General features: G+C 46.0%; 1 protein-coding gene across 1 annotated transcript; it reads left to right on the forward strand.

The window, feature by feature from the left end:
• Positions 1 to 4007: 4007 nt before the first annotated feature.
• LOC129116800 (85/88 kDa calcium-independent phospholipase A2-like) lies at positions 4008 to 14209 on the forward strand. The gene is given in 16 exon segments (XM_054627506.1): positions 4008 to 4027; positions 4377 to 4473; positions 4658 to 4739; positions 4742 to 4839; positions 6234 to 6342; positions 7132 to 7248; positions 7807 to 7897; positions 8043 to 8211; positions 8382 to 8527; positions 10427 to 10563; positions 10768 to 10845; positions 11470 to 11624; positions 11754 to 11798; positions 12394 to 12516; positions 13322 to 13395; positions 13995 to 14209. Coding segments are annotated over 16 exon segments (1686 nt in total). The 3' UTR covers positions 14140 to 14209.
• The last annotated feature ends 2709 nt before the right edge of the window (positions 14210 to 16918 follow it).

The following is a 16918-nucleotide window of genomic DNA, read 5'->3' on the forward strand; positions in this document are numbered from 1 at the left end:
TCCCAATCGTTCGTGTTTTGTTAGTCGTTAGTCGTTTCTAGTGTTTTGTTTTGTTCCCGTCTACATATCCGTCTACATATCCGTATTCCTTCAACTTCATCGGTCATTGCTGCACCCGTTTTTACTCTTCTCCTCCCTCACTCCTGGACCATCTACTGCGTTAGCCAGCTAGCTAGCAGCTGGATTAACTTTCTCCATCTCCGGACTCACCTCATCACTGGACTCATCTGTTTTCTCCCGGCTTCGAGTGTGTGGACTGCGTGATCTGGGCTCGGTTGTCTGGCTATCTAGCCTCCACTCCCTCTCAGCTCGCCTGCTACAGCCTGCTGAGGCCCGCCATGGCATTGCGGGTCCTACCTGCCGTGCAGACACGGTCTGGGGCAACCAACGCCACCCACTCCACCAACTTCAACACCCGGTCCACTGCCGCTTTCCCTCAACTCCATGCCCACCAGCTTCTAGCTAACCAGCTTCTAGCCACCGCCAGTTTACTAAACGGATTATTCTCATTTGCTGCTACGTTACATCTCCTCCTTGGACAGACTACCACTACGCCACCAACTTCTCGTCCACTCACCTACACTGCTGCTGACCTTCACCTCCTCAACCACAACTACCGTCTCCCAGCTGCTGCTGCCTCTGCAGCTAGCTCAGCTGGGATCCTTCGCTGGCCCCGTTACATCCACCGGCGCTCTGGGCTCTCTCACAACCAACACTCCAAAGATGGCTCACCTATCCCCTCACTCTGGACTAGTGTTCGCCCCCCCGTCGCCCCCACCAGCCGCACTGCCAACCTCAGCAACCTCCGCCACCCCACCCCTGCGCCCCCATCCATCTCCCTTGCACTGCTGAACTGCCGTTCCCTCTCCAACAAATCACCTATTATACTTGAACTGCTACTCGACAACAACATCGACCTGCTTTTCCTCTGTGAAACATGGCAACAGCCCCTGGACTTCTACGCTCTCAACCAAGCCACTCCATTCAACTACAGGTACACTGCCAAACCCCGCCTCTCCGGGCGTGGGGGAGGTCTTGCTGTCATACACAAAAAATCTACATCCATCACTGAACTGAACCTCAACCTTCCATCCATCTCATCATTTGAATACCTCGCTCTCTCCCTCCCCAATTCTATCACCGCCATTCTAATCTATCGTCCCCCAAAGCCCCACCCCTCTTTTCTCACTGACATGTCTGACCTCCTCACCATCGCATCCTCTCTCTCTTCCCGCCTCCTACTCACTGGTGACTTCAACATCCACATTGACTGCCCTAACGCCCCACTGACGTCTGACTTCCTCTCTCTCCTGGACTGCTTCCACCTCACCCAATACATCGACTTCCCCACCCATACCAAAGGCCACACTCTGGACTTAGTTTGTTCCTCTCTCCTACCCATATCCAACCCCCACCCCCTCCCCTTCTCACTCTCTGATCATCTCTGCATCCTTTTTTCCGCCCCCCTACCCTCGCCCCACAACCCCATAAAACGCACCATTACCTACCGCAACATCAAGTCAGTCAACCCCCTCACGCTCTCCCAGCTCATATCCTCTGCTTTCCCCCCTGACTCCGCCCCCTCTTCCCCCGATGACTATGCTGCCATGCTAAACACCACCCTCTCCGACTCCCTCGATTCTCTTGCCCCCTGGAAAACTTCCTCTGTCTCATACACCAACCCTGCCCCCTGGTACACCCCTGAACTCCGCACCATGAAGCAGACGGGCCGCCAACTGGAACGACTCCTCAAAAAAACCCGCCTCACTGTCCACGCCGAAGCCTACAAGCAACACATCTCCTCCTACCGTGATGCTCTCCAAGCCGCCAAATCTGCCCACCTCTCCACCCTCATCAACAGCTCTCACCGGAACCCCCGCACCCTGTTCGCCACCGTCAACAAGCTGCTCCAGCCACTGGACACCACACCACCCTCCTCCCCTGACCTCTGCAACTCTTTCCTTCTTGCCTTCAATGACAAAATCTCCAAAATCAACAGCTCCCTGACTGCCGTCGCCATCAACTCTATCACCCCCCCCCACCCCTGACCCCCCCCTCTCCCTGACCACCCACCCTCCCCTCCCCTCACCGCCTTTTCCCCTGTTGACTCCTCTCACATCTTAGACATCATCACTGCCTCTAAAACCACCACCTGCTCTCTTGACCCCCTCCCAACGACCCTAACCAAGGCCTGCCTCCCTGCTCTCATCCCCCATCTCACCACCCTCTTCAATCAGTCTCTATCCCTTGGCCATGTTCCTTCCATTTACAAACTGGCCTCCATCACCCCCATCCTCAAAAACCCACCCTCGACCCCGCCAACCTCTCCAATTACCGCCCCATCTCCAACCTGCCGTTCCTCTCCAAAACACTTGAACGCATTGTCGCCGCCCAACTCCACACCCACCTCCAGTCAAACAACCTCTACGAACCCCTCCAATCTGGTTTCCGTCCACTTCACAGCACTGAAACAGCCCTGGTCAAAGTACTCAATGATCTCCTCACCTCTGCAGACTCCGGTGCCCTCAACATCCTGTTACTACTAGACCTCAGCGCAGCCTTTGACACTATTAACCATTCCATCCTCCTACAAAGGCTGCGCCAACTGGGTGTTGAGGGCTCTGCACTTGACTGGCTCACATCATACCTCACAAACAGGCAACAGTTCATCTCCCTCTCCGGTCACTCATCCACCCTCTCCCCAGTTACGCAGGGGTCCCCCAGGGATCAGTCCTCGGCCCCCTCCTCTTCATCTGCTACCTCTTCCCCCTTGGTCACATCCTCCGCCAACTCACCCTGGACTTCCACTGCTACGCCGATGACACCCAGATATACGTCACCACCAAATCCCCCCAAAATCCTCCCCTCACCCACATCGAAACTTGCATCTCCACAATAAAAACTTGGCTAACTCACAACTTCCTCAAACTGAACAGTGACAAAACTGAGCTCCTCCTCATTGGCACCAAATCCACTCTCAATAAAACTGGTCCCATTTCACTCACCATCGACTCCTCAACCATCACCCCCTCCACCCTGGTACGCAATCTCGGTGTCATCATGGACCCCACCCTTACCTTCACTCCCCATGTCAGCCACATCGTCAAGACCTCATATTTCCACCTCCGCCGCATCGCCAAAATCAGACACTGCCTCCCCCCTGCTGCTGAATCCCTCATCCATGCCTTCATCTCCTCTCGCCTCGACTACTGCAACTCCCTCCTTACTGGCATCTCCTCCCATTCCCTCCATAGACTCCAAATGGTCCAAAACTCTGCTGCCCGCCTCCTCACCCACACCCGGTCCCGTGAACACATCACTCCCGTTCTCCACTCTCTCCACTGGCTCCCCATCAAGCAGCGCATCAACTTCAAAATACTCCTCCTCACCTTCAAAGCTCTTCACCACTAGCCCCCCTACCTGTCTGACCTCCTCCTCCCCCACCGCCCCTCCCGAGCCACCCGTTCCTCCTCCACTCTCACCCTGACTACACCAACATCCCGATTAAAAACTTTTGGCGACAGAGCATTCTCACGCACAGCACCCCGACTCTGGAATTCCCTCCCCCAATCTGTTCGCCACTCTCCCTCACTCACAACATTCAAGTCCCGCCTCAAAACATACCTCTTCACCCAAGCCTATGATCTTCCCTATCCCTAGCCACCATTACCCAACTGCCTACACTTCTACCCCCTGTTACATCTCAATAACTCTGTTTTTTCTGCCTGTGCTGTGTATGCTTGTGTTGTCCCCCCTGTCTGTAATACCCCCCCCCTTCTTTGCCTGTAAATGTAAATGTGTCCTGCTTGTACTGTCCCCCTGTCTGTAATTACCCCCCCCCCCTCTATGACTTTGTAATCTGCGACTTTGGGTATCTGAAAAGCGCAATATAAAATAAAGATATTATTATTATATTATTATTAGAAGATCGTCTGTTTCTATAAAGTTATTCTTAAAGCTCATCATCGGAGCCACCGGGTCGGATTCTGGAGAAACCAGATGGCATCATGCAGGGTCCAGCTATACGGTCAGAGACCCAGACTGTATTGCTGGACCCGCTGGAGGGAAGGGAGGTACAGGAGAACCAGAACCAGGACTGAGCCGGCAGACTGTCAGACCCTGCTGCAGTAAAATGAGAGGTTTTCTAAAGGGACTCTGGTGAAGGAAACACTACCACTTTAGTCCACAGGGACCGCCAGAATCAACACTAAATGAACATTTCTGGAGTAGCTTTAAATCCATCTTCCATAGTGAGAACGTCTAAGAAAAGAAAGACTTTAAAGGGTCACTAAATGTTTGTTTCAGAGATAGTGGGGGATGTACTTCAGTTAGTATGTAGGATGGTTTATAACATTCCTCTTTTACTTGGCTGTCAGCTGTGTGGAGGAGATCCTCAAAGCAGACCCGGGTCAGCTCCAGGCCGAAGACTCTCTGTACGGAGGAACGCCTCTCCACTGGTCCAAAACCGCCGAGGTGAAAGATGTTACATTAGGAATCAATAATGAGCTGTTTAAATATCAATGACATAACTTTACTACCAGAGAATGTGTTAATGCTTTATGTTACAACAATGGATTCATGACATGGAGGTCAAGCAAATATTACCAACGTAAGTCCAGCAGATGTTCCTGATAGATCTTCCTCTTCTCTTTTCCAGATGTGTCGCATGCTGCTGGAACACGGCTGTGCAGTGAACTACCTCAGTAAGACCGGAGAGAGCGCCCTCCACATTCTGACCAGGAGGGGCGCTTCGAGGCGGCCATGGTGCTGCTCACCCACGGGGCCAACGCCAACCTCAAGGGCCAGGACGGAAACACCGCCCTGCACCTCGCCATGAAGGTGACGTCACCTCTGCACTGCTCTGATCGTAATCTGTTACTGACTATCAAAGTGTTGATGAAAAGGGAGGAGGAAGAGGTTCAAACACAATATTTACACAACACACAGTGTAATAGACAATGTGCTGATACGACAACATGTTATCACTCTGTCTGCTGACCTTTCTTGAAAAGCAAATGTTCTTGTTTGTTCTTTTTATCAAAGATGCAGGACTCTTCGTTACTCGGAGTGTTGATGGAGCAGCTACAATATTATCATTGCCTAGCACCTATCAAGATAACTTACAAAAAATGCATTCATTCTAGGGGTGTGACGAGATCTCGCGAGATTAAACTCGACGATATTACCCGTCGTGTTAAAAATCAGTCTCGCGAGACTTCTGAGCTATCCAAACTTCTATTTGTGGCCTGTGGGGGCCGTAATGCGCCTTTGCTACGTCTAGGCTGCAAGAACCTAAAGACGGAGAAGGAAAAGAAGAAGAGGAGGGAAGCCGCGAAAGCAGCCATAGACTTATATTCTTAAAAAAGAACATGGCTGTGTAGTAGATTTGGTTTTGCACACCTGTCAGACTTATTTAAAAAAGTTTTGTTTTTCTTCTTCCTGTGTTTCACCCTGGGTATCGAGTGAAGCCGTGCGTACAGTATTGGTTATGTTTTGATATTCTGACTGTTGATAATGCTATTGCACTTTAATTTATTTTACTTTAACTTTTTTAAATTGTAGTTTAAGTTTCTAAGTTAAAGTTCTAAGTTTAAGTTAAGTTCTTAAGTGTTTAAGTTATAATATAATATATAATAATCGGTTAAATAAAAGTCTGTTCCAGTCATATATTTTGTCATTGTAGTTTTCTTAAAATATCGTCTCGTCTCGATCTCGTGAACCCAATATCGTGTCTCGTCTCGTCTCGTGAGCTGAGTGTATCGTCACACCCCTAATTCATTCATTTATTTTTTTTATTTTTACAACCTGTTTCACAGATAAGAAATATCTTTACAAATTTAGAAAAATAGATGTCGCAAAAACATTTTTTCCACCTGTTCATAAACACATCAACTATTAAGATAAGACATCGAAAACAGATCACCAGATCATTTTTTTCTCCCTCGTCTCTCGTGGCTTTTTTATCAACTGGAAGAACCTTAGTTTCGTATCGTAACTCCAGATTCTATGAGTATAGACTCCGCCCCCTAAGAGCCTCATAGGATAAACCTGGTAGCAATAGCTCCTAGAGGGCGGAGCCTATAGGAACTGGAAAACATGTTCTCCTTTTGCAACTTTGCTATTAATTCACATTAAGACATTAAAATGCCACAGATTTATGTCATTTTGAATTTTTCCTTTATTGTCATTTTGCTGTAGAAACATTTTTATTTTCGTGGCTCTCTGTTCTTCAGATGGACCACATGGAGCTGATCAAAGCTCTGATTGTGTTCGGGGCTGACGTGGAGATCCACAACGACCTGGGAGAGACACCTGGACTCATCGCTGCTCGCACCAGCAAAGGTGAGAGAGCGAGAGCGAGAGAGAGACAGTTTATGGAACTAATATGTTTGACCTAACAGGCCTGTTTCAACTTTATTGTAAGATGTTTTCCACTTTAACTCTACTGCATCGATGTGGCTGGATGTGTTATGAGTGATTTACAAAAATATAAACATTAATCAATCCTTAATGTCTTGTCTCGATATATTAAAACTTGTTTTTACAGCTTCTGCTACTAATACATGAGTGTTGAATGTGAAAGGAAACATCTCAGCGAGTCGTTTTGTCAAAAGTTAGTTTCAGTGATTAGAAAATGATTAATTTCACAATCACAAAAGTAAAATCTATTACTTTTATTTGTGTTGTATTGGATTCCATTAAGGTGTAAATGTGTTTTATGCATAAATAATAGTAGTAATGGCATGATGGTGGTGAAGTTCAGAAGTTGCTTCCTTCACACATTAACTCACTGTCTGCAGTGTGACTAAAAACAGAAGCATGTCAGTGTGAAGCACATTAGAGATCACTGACTATGTAGAGCGAGCTTTGACAAGAGTTGCATGGAATATATATTTCTTAAATGTCACCTTGATTTCTAATATAATGTTCCTCCTGTCTATAATCTAAGATCAGAGCATGAGAGGTGGTTGTGTCTGAAAGCAGCCTCTGGACGCTCTGAAGCAGAAATGGAGCTAAAAGGAGATTTCTTTTTTTGTCCTGTATTGTTTTTAAAATGCATGATAATTAATAACAACTCTCTATTTGTGCTGTGTGTGCATGTCTTGGCTTGTGTGTGTGTTAACATGAAAGGTCCTAATAGAAAGATACTGCTGGACATGCTGTGTAGTGTAGGGGTCCAGCGCTGCCTCCCCCCCTCCCCCGGCAGTCCTCCCCCCTTCTCCACCAAGGCCAAGCCATCAGGCATAGGTAACACCAGCACCGCTCCTCCACCGCCCTCCGCCTTCATTTAATGTCTCTCTGTGACTCATACAGGTGTATCAGGTGTACTGGGCGGAGCTTTTAACTCTCATTTTCCACAACTCTACATTCTCTTTTTTTTGTATTTTTCAAACTACAGCTGTTGGTCTCATCCAATGCAATTTGTATTTTCTCAAAATACTGAAAAAAGGGGTTTTCTTTCGTATTCCAGAGGGTATATATAAGCTAATCGTTAACAGATCAACACGTTCTTGTTGGTCGTATTTAAAGGCAGAATAAGAAGGATTTGTCAGTTGTTTTTTTGGAAGCAGAAGTGAAACAAGACAGTGGAGCTTAATACAACCGAATGCTAAATGATGTGAAACATAATAATAATATATACGATAAAGCTTCCATGAATAAAGCAAATTTCCTGAACTAAATGTGGAACTCCCATGATGCTTGTAGAAACCCCAGTGATCTTTTTTCCTTTTCTATCCTTTATAAACACATTTGATGCCATGTGTTGGCCCTTAAATATCAATAACTGTTGTGATTGGCCGACAGGGTTTGAGGACATCCTGTATGCCGGGGCTGCAGTCGGTGCAATGAGCAGAGGCACCACTCAGGTGGACGGCGCCAAGATGGAGAAAAGCAAGTGAGTAATTATGCTATTTGTATTCATGAATATTGTCATCTTATTGATTAATATTCAGCCCAGTATCACAGAGGGCTTTACAAGAAAAAGTGTTATTATTGCGGCTCTGCAGACTTTAAAAGCCGTTTTTCTTAATCCTCTGCAGGATGGACAGACTGCTGTGTCTGGATGGAGGAGGTATTAAAGGCCTGGTGTTGATCCAGATGTTGATCGCTCTGGAGCGAGAGGCCGGCCGGCCCACCAGAGAGCTCTTTGACTGGGTGGCTGGCACCAGCACCGGGGGCATCCTGGCCCTCGCCATCGTCACGGTGTGTGTGTGTGTGTGTGTGTGTGTGTGTGTGTGTGTGTGTGTGTGTGTGTGTGTGTGTGTGTGTGTGTGTGTGTGTGTGTGTGTGTGTGTGTGTGTGTGTGTGTGTGTGTGTGTGTGTTCCTTTTATCTTGAAGCATCATAACGATGGTGATGTTCCTGCTCTCTGTAGGTAAGTCCATGGAGTACCTGCGCTGCCTGTACTTCAGGATGAAGGAGCAGGTGTTCAAGGGGTCACGACCTTACGAGTCGGCGCCGCTGGAGGACTTCCTGAAGAAAGAGTTCGGAGAGAACACCAAGATGGCGGCTGTCCGTTACCCCAGGTAACTGTTCACGTTGAATGTGGGAAGGAAAGTCAACATGGAATCACCAGCAAATACTGTGACATGCGCTAATGTTAGCTAGCTGATAGATGGGACGCCGGTTCTAAACGAGTAGAACATGGAGTATTGATGCAGTCCGGAGTTACCGGTTCTGCTATCGGTTCTTTAGAAGTTCTGTAGTGAGATCTCCTCGTATCAAACCTCCTCTCTCTGTCTCTTTGTCTTTGAGCTTTACTCTGACAGTTATCCCCTGTAGCGTGTTTTATCAAACGTTAAAATTAAAATATTACTCTTGTTAAAACTTTTGGGGCACCACCTCTGAAGGAAAATAATAAAATAAAGTCAATAATTTGGCAACAAATGATCCAGTCTCAATATCTCAGGCGTAAGTCCTGATTTCAGTGACCTCATAGTTCCCACTTTTAAATATTATGACAGACAACGATTTGGCGATAAATGGGTAATTTATTTCTAATATAATTAAGTGAGTAAACAACAAGATTAATAATTAAACAAGAATACAAATCATGAATGAATTGATTTCAAATAACGCAGGCAATATTATATCAGATAGTGAAGATAAGTTGTGAACTCCTCATACTCCTCTCTCTACTATCTCTACACCTGTCTCTACCCGGTCAATCTAAACTATTATTAATCAGAGCCTTTACCCGACACCAACCCTTGATCATATTACAGTTGATAGTTGCCTACTTTGAGCAGCGGTGTCCTGATGCCTTGGCGGGGATTCAGCCAGCTGTTTCTGCGGTCCTCTGAGTCGGCTCGCGTCCCTCCAAACGGAAGTTGTTCCCGCTGAGAAGGCGATGGATGCCGGTTGATGACTCGCAGGACCGATGGTTCTCAGCTGTCTTCGGGAACTCACCCAGTGAGCTGGCAAAGAGTCTCTGAATTTCACACACTGAAAAGCAAAGTGGATTGGAAAGCCGATCTCAGTCTCCGGGCTCTCCGTGACTTGCTTCAAGGCGGGCGTTGGATCCGGTGCGGTGTTCAGAGCGGGATATTGCTCTGAGTAATTTTATAACTGAGGCTACTCGTTGATGAACTCAAACTAATCTCATTTGGCCTCAAAGACGTACAATAAAACAAAATAACATTTATAATTAAAGTTGAGGAGAAAAAGCACTGAAATAATAAAATAAACATAACAGGAGTGGGTATGAAGCTCCATAACACTTAACAAGACACACAACCAACACAGACGGAGATGGAAAGAATAAGAGGAGGGACAAAGAAAGTTCCCCAGTTTTATCTATGCAGGAGGGGTGTCAGATCGTAGGGTGCGGCTGAGTTATGACTCTGTTTTCTGCCATGATTTTAGGTTCCTTCGTCTCCTGATGTTGGGATACTCTTGTTTAGTAAATTCATTAATCTAACATTTTAAACAAATTAATCACATACTTTTCTTCACTTTGAGATTAATAAACCTTACACACTTGTATGGATACATAAATGGAATTTCAGTTACATACACTTAATACACAGGATTTAACAAAGATTATGCGGATCAGAAATGTGCGTCGGTCATGTGACTTACTAGCGTGTAAACATTTTATAACTGTCGTTAATATGTACTGTCACCTTAACCGTGTCATCTCGTCACTTTGACACATATCTGTGTTATCACCAATTGACCACTGGAGGGCAGTATGGTCTGAAAAACATGAAATGGTTTTAACTCTGTTTCCCACGTCATAAATACGGGAGAAAGACGTATTTTCCTGAAATCAAATGTGAAATAAGGAAGGGGGGGATTGGATGTCTCTGGGTCAGAAAAAGATTCTGCAGTGTTAGATCAACAAAGGTCCATCCAGTCTCGCTACACCCCGTTGCTCCTCTCTAACATCGACTCCTTCCTCTCGTTTCTGTGTTTCTCTTCAGGGTGATGGTGACCAGTGTTCTAGCAGACAGACATCCAGGAGAGCTGCACATCTTCAGGAACTATGACCCTCCCTCCGTCCACAGAGAGCCTCCATACTCCACCACCGCCACCTTCAAGCCCATCACCATCCCACAAGGTACCTCAACACGCACCACCAGTCATGTTTGTTGGCTTTAAGTCCTGGCTAACCTCAACAGAGTAACTCACTCTAAAGTTCATTCATGAGGTGAAACCTGGAGAGCGAGTCACCGGGTGAACGCAGAACAAGCTGCTTCTGAATTTGCATGCCGTGGTCAAGTTGTGGCGAGTTGTTTGAGTGGCAGCCATGTTGTTGTTGCAGGATGGGAGGATGAGGATGTGTTGGAAGTAGGATACACAGAGGAGCCAACCAGAAAGCGTAGGAAGGTGACTGATGAAGGTGTGTGTATCTGTGTGAGTGAGAGAACACAAGCTTTTTAAAGCAAAAAAGGTAGCAAATAAAATTAATTATTGGGCAACTGTCACAGTTTTACTTCCATACACTCCTGTCATTAGCTGTTCACCTGCCTGTCACTCTCTCTCAGTTCACTCCGGCCACTCCCAGTTCCACTTCCAGCTCACAGCCCAGCCCCTTCTCTCTCACCACACCATCCCTCACCTAATCAGTATTACTCAGTGCACCTGTCTGCCACACCCACCTCATCAGCACAATCCATCTCACCTGCTCACTCTGCTGCACCTACTCCCTCCAGTATTTAAACCGCAGTCAGTCACACACTCGCTGCCAGATCGTTCACCGCAGTCATGCTAGACCTTCCAGCAATTTCCCTTGGACTGACTTCCCATTGCCGATTCTGCCTGCCTGGACTTCCCTGCCTTGCCTGTGCCCCGGTCAATGACTCATCTCTGCAAGAAATTGAATAATTGTCCATCACAAAATGTAAAACTTTTCCTTTAATTATGATTCCATACACATGCTAACATGTTTTAGCCCCTTTGTGTTTTCATCATGGATGAATGTGGATGTTTTGATTACCTCAAATCCTTTAAATCTTTACACCAGAACAACTTGTGTGGCGAGCCGCCCGCTCCAGTGGCGCTGCCCCCACTTACTTCCGACCGATGGGGCGCTTTCTGGACGGAGGGCTGCTGGCCAACAACCCGACGCTAGACGCCATGTCAGAAATCCATCAGTATAATAAAGCTTTAAGAGCAGAGGTAGGCATCCTAGTTTAACTTCTTGGTCATCCATTAAGTTCACATTCAATCACTTACCTTTATGGATATTTAAAGCATTTGTGTTCATTTAATCACACCTTCTTCTTTTTTAACCCTCCTCCCTCTCAGGGCCATGGAAACCAAATCAAGAAGTTGGGTATCGTGGTCTCCTTGGTACAGGTAAGCCTCTTCATTCTGTCTGAACATGATACGAAAAAATACATTTATTGTGGATGTCCAGTCATTTCTGATGGTAAACGTAGACTGTTGAAGCAATACATTCCTCAGTGCTATCTTGACAGATAAAGCACAGTTCTTTGCCGGCTGTGCCTACATGTACCAGGATGCATTGCATGTGAGCTTTTGTCCAACGTTGCCCCGGAGCTGCAGCATTTATTTTTGTATGAACTGCAAACTCTACTGAACATTCACTTGAAATCTTCACAGCAAAACATTACTCTCTCGCTCTTACTCGGGGCTCCACCACACAATGTTGTGAAAACGCATAATTTCAAGGACGAGCTACTTTTGAATATCACCAAGGCAATTATGACATGTCATCAGGTAGAGACGAATATGTTTAGCTACCGTTAGCTCGGATGCTAAGACACAAAGTGGATCGTTTTGCGAAACAAAACAAAATAAATTTTCCAGCTTTGACCCAGATTCCTGACATTTATGAAAGTCAAACGCAGGACAGGTTACACATTGTGAATCACTAACTGTCTCTGAGCAGAACTTCCTGTTTGAACACTTGTGCTGCTGCGTCTCTGCAGGTAAACCTCCTCAGGTGGTGGTGAACTCCGTGGATGTTTTCCGACCCTCCAACCCTCTGGAGCTGGCCAAGAGCTTCGTAGGAGCCAAGGAGCTCGGCAAGATGCTGGTGGACTGTGTGAGTACAACCATAGACGTAAATATATTCTGTATGTCTGTGAGTTCAGCTCCGGCTTCAATCGGTTTTTGATCGGAAAACTTTTGAGAGATAGATGTTAGTAATAATTCAAATTTAGCCTTCAGCTAAACAGGCTAAACTATTAGAGAGATGACGAAATGGCTCACTGTTGGGCTCATCCTGTGCGACCAGTGTAGCATGAAAGCATGGTGGAATTAGCATGCTAACTAGTGTCTGAACAAAGTTGTAACTTATCTGGTGATAGCAATGTGCTTGCCTACATTATGACAAGAGTGTGTGGTTCAAGCACTAAGTTGTTCAATTCTGCTCATTTAGCTGCTGGCTAGTTAGCTAGATACCTTGCTAATTCCACCATGCCTACATGCTAACGTTACACTTGACACAGGAAGTAGCCCAACACTGGTCTGGTGTCCAGCAGCAGTTCTGAGTCTGCAGTCCGTCTGCCTCACTCCTCGATACCATGAGAATACTTTGCTGCAAGGAGAGCAGGCTGGAGCTCCGGAGAAGAGCTAGCTAACTAGCTCTGGAGATGGACAAGCTAGCTAGCTCACAAGCCAACAAAATTTGCTAGCCAGCGTTGGCTAACGTGTTCAGAGAATTATTCTTTCACCTTCTACAAAAATGGTTACTAACAGAGGGGTCTGTACATTTTTTCATATTGATCCGTCCATTCAGAATTTTCTTTTCTTACTTGTTGTGGAGCCTTTTAATATTCCTGATACTGTGGACATAATACCCAACAATAATGATCTCCTAAAGTCTCTCCCTCTCTCTGATTGGACAGTGTACAGACTCTGATGGCTGTGCGGTGGACAGAGCCGGAGCCTGGTGTGAAATGATCGACACCGTCTACCACAGGTCAGCTGACTGCGAACCCGCTGTCCTATTCTACCGGCCCTCTTCTGTTTGTCTGACCTAACATCTTCATCACTCCATCTCCTCTTTGGCCCGCTTCTCTTTTTCTTATTCTTCTTCTGCTGTGTTTTAAACCATCAGTTTGTCCTAAATGAGACGAGTGCTGCAATGTGCAGAGTTTAATGACACACATGAGACAGAGGAAACAATTAGGTGCTGAGGCTGTTCACACAACCAGACCGACTATTAAAAGAATAAACTCAGAAATGCAGAATAATTATAAAGGAATGTGAGGCACCATGACATGAAAATGAAGAAGAGACATTTTTTCTGATAATCATTTACTATTAAATAATGAATAAGAGTCAACAGGAAGAGAACACATGCCATCAAACAATGTTAACAGTCATATCAAGTCCAGTTCACTCAGTCAATGAACCAGCATGTGTGGAACTGAAAACAAAGCTGCCCATAGAGCTCTGCATAGAACACTATATTCAAACACAAATCTGCAGGACTTCATGTGTTTCCTACCTTATTAGTGATTGTGTTATTGTTATTGCTTCATCATTTCTAAACCAAGTTCATGGTCTTGTGTGCAGACTGAGTCCCCAGCTGTCTCAGGAGGTGATGCTGGATGAGGTGAGTGACGCGGTCCTGGTGGACATGCTGTGGGAAACCCAGATGTACCTGTACGAGAAGAGGGAAACCCTCCAGTCTTTGGCAAAGGGGCTACTGGACAAATGAAAGCAAAGGAGACATGAAGAGGAGAGGCTGCTAAACACTGGACCAACGAGAGCAGAGGAGACGGAGAGTATGAAGGCGGAGAGTAGAGCAGAGGACACGGAGAGTATGAAGGCAGAGGAGACGGAGAGTATGAAGGCAGAGGAGACGGAGAGTATGAAGGCAGAGGAGACGGAGAGTATGAAGGCAGAGGAGACGGAGAGGAGATGATGAAGGCAGAGGAGACGGAGAGTATGAAGGCAGAGGAGACGGAGAGTATGAAGGCAGAGGAGACGGAGAGTATGAAGGCAGAGGAGACGGAGAGTATGAAGGCAGAGGAGACGGAGAGTATGAAGGCAGAGGAGACGGAGAGTATGAAGGCAGAGGAGACGGAGAGTATGAGAGCAGAGGAGACGGAGAGTAGAGTATGAGAGCAGAGAGCAGAGCAGAGGAAATGGAGAGTATGAGATTACGGAGAGAGGAGACGGAGAGTATGAAGGCAGAGGAGATGAAGGCAGAGGAGACGGAGAGTATGAGAGCAGAGGAGACAGAGGAGACGGAGAGTATGAAGGCAGAGGAGACGGAGAGTATGAAGGCAGAGGAGACGGAGAGTATGAAGGCAGAGGAGACGGAGAGTATGAGAGCAGAGGACGGAGAGTATAAAGGCAGAGAGTATGAGAGCAGAGGAGACGGAGAGTATGAAGGCAGAGGAGACGGAGAGTATGAGAGCAGAGGAGACGGAGAGTATGAAGGCAGAGGAGACGGAGAGTATGAAGGCAGAGGAGACGGAGAGTATGAGAGTATGAAGGCAGAGGAGACGGAGAGTATGAAGGCAGAGGAGATGGAGAGTATGAGAGCAGAGGAGACGGAGAGTATGAAGGCAGAGGAGACGGAGAGTATGAAGGCAGAGGAGACGGAGAGTATGAAGGCAGAGGAGACGGAGAGTATGAAGGCAGAGGAGACGGAGTGTATGAAGGCAGAGGAGACGGAGAGTATGAAGGCAGAGGAGATGGAGAGTATGAGAGCAGAGGAGACGGAGAGTATGAAGGCAGAGGAGACGGAGAGTATGAGAGCAGAGGAGACGGAGAGTATGAAGGCAGAGGAGACGGAGAGTATGAGAGCAGAGGAGACGGAGAGTATGAAGGCAGAGGAGACGGAGAGTATGAAGGCAGAGGAGATGGAGAGTATGAAGGCAGAGGAGAGTCCTGTGACGGAGTCAAAGACCAGAGGGATTCAGGATGTAACGTCTGTGTTGGTGTGCTCTTTCTTTCAACCTCCTTGAGACGACGTGACCACAATGACTCATATTTACACGGAAACGTCAGTACGCAGAAGCAAACGTGTGAATCTAGACGGACAAATATAACTGAGACAGAAAACGGACTGACTTCTTAACGAAGCCTTCTGAAGGCTAGTAATGTAGCATCATGTGACCTCCTCACTGACCCTATAACTCTCATGGTTCTTTAAGTTGTTTGTCTGTGAACCAGTGAAGAAGAGTGAGGAGTTTCCCGTCTTTGATATGTGAATACAGGGGAAATGTAGGAGGAAGTGGTATCAGCCAAATCAAACTAAAAGTAGCACACTGACAGCTAACTGTGGCCCTCCTCTTCTCTTTAGTGTTGGTATCAAATAGTCAGAGACCCGGATGGATTACTGAACGGGCCTCCAAAAGGACCACAAAGAGAGACAAAATGACCACGTTGACACATAAAACATCCATAAATAGATGCAATACCACTTCAAGTAGATGTTAATGACTCAAATATGACTAAATGGAAATATATAATGTCTAAAAATAAATGCAAAACAACCACATAGAACCATAAAAAGTACGGAACTTTTCCATCAGGACACCCAGATGTACTTCTACAAGATCTGTAGTATTCTGTAACTTCAGGTCACACTATCAAAGAGTACTTCTACAACATCTGCAGTACTTCTACATAAGCCCCATATTCATTTCTTCACTATAAAGGTTTCTTTTACTGAATATATTTAACCTCACTCTGATAACTTGCTCTTACAACCTCTCCGTCTACTGAAAGTGTCTCGATTTAACGTGTACTGTCACAACTGGACTTGAATGTTCAACTTACTTGAAAGACAAACTGAAGACCCACTGCTACTTGCACAACGTAAACTAGAAGTTATTTCCTCTGACTTTTGTATTTGGATTAATCACTGAAGTGTCGTATGGTAATAAAATATATTAATATGGACTTGTGTATTGTGTTTGTTGTTTCGTTGTAGCATTCACTCTTTCTTTTATATCTTCTAATTTAATTTACTACTTTTCTATGTTTATCAATTAGTCAGTGTGGCCATTAAAGAACTCAGAGCACAAGCAGAAGACAACAGTCAGCTTTATTTAAAGGTACAATACAACATATATAATCAAACTGCAAAAACGTTCACGCCTCCACCAAAACTCACATTTATATGTTGCTGCAGTTCTCTGCTGATTGACAGGTCAGGACTTATTTTAGTAAACAACTGCATATTTGAAAGTAATGGGACCTATCCTTATATTTTGACACAGTGACAGTGTGCTGAACAAGTTCCTAGTATGTGGTTCCACAGACTGGACCGTGGGTTAGTCAGAGTGATTAAAAGGTTCTGGTTTCACCTCCTAAAACAGCAGCGGGTGTCCGTCAGCGCTCTCATGTGTGCTCCCGATGTGTCCAGAAGATTCTGGATGTCTGCCTGCTCTTTTACAGTAAGTTGTCTTAGATAAGCTCGTCAATGAATTGATTGATATATAAGTTCTGTACGTCACAGAGGCTGTGTATTGTTATATTCA

Source organism: Anoplopoma fimbria, unplaced genomic scaffold (assembly GCF_027596085.1).
Source record: "Anoplopoma fimbria isolate UVic2021 breed Golden Eagle Sablefish unplaced genomic scaffold, Afim_UVic_2022 Un_contig_9093_pilon_pilon, whole genome shotgun sequence".
Lineage (NCBI taxonomy): Eukaryota > Metazoa > Chordata > Actinopteri > Perciformes > Anoplopomatidae > Anoplopoma > Anoplopoma fimbria.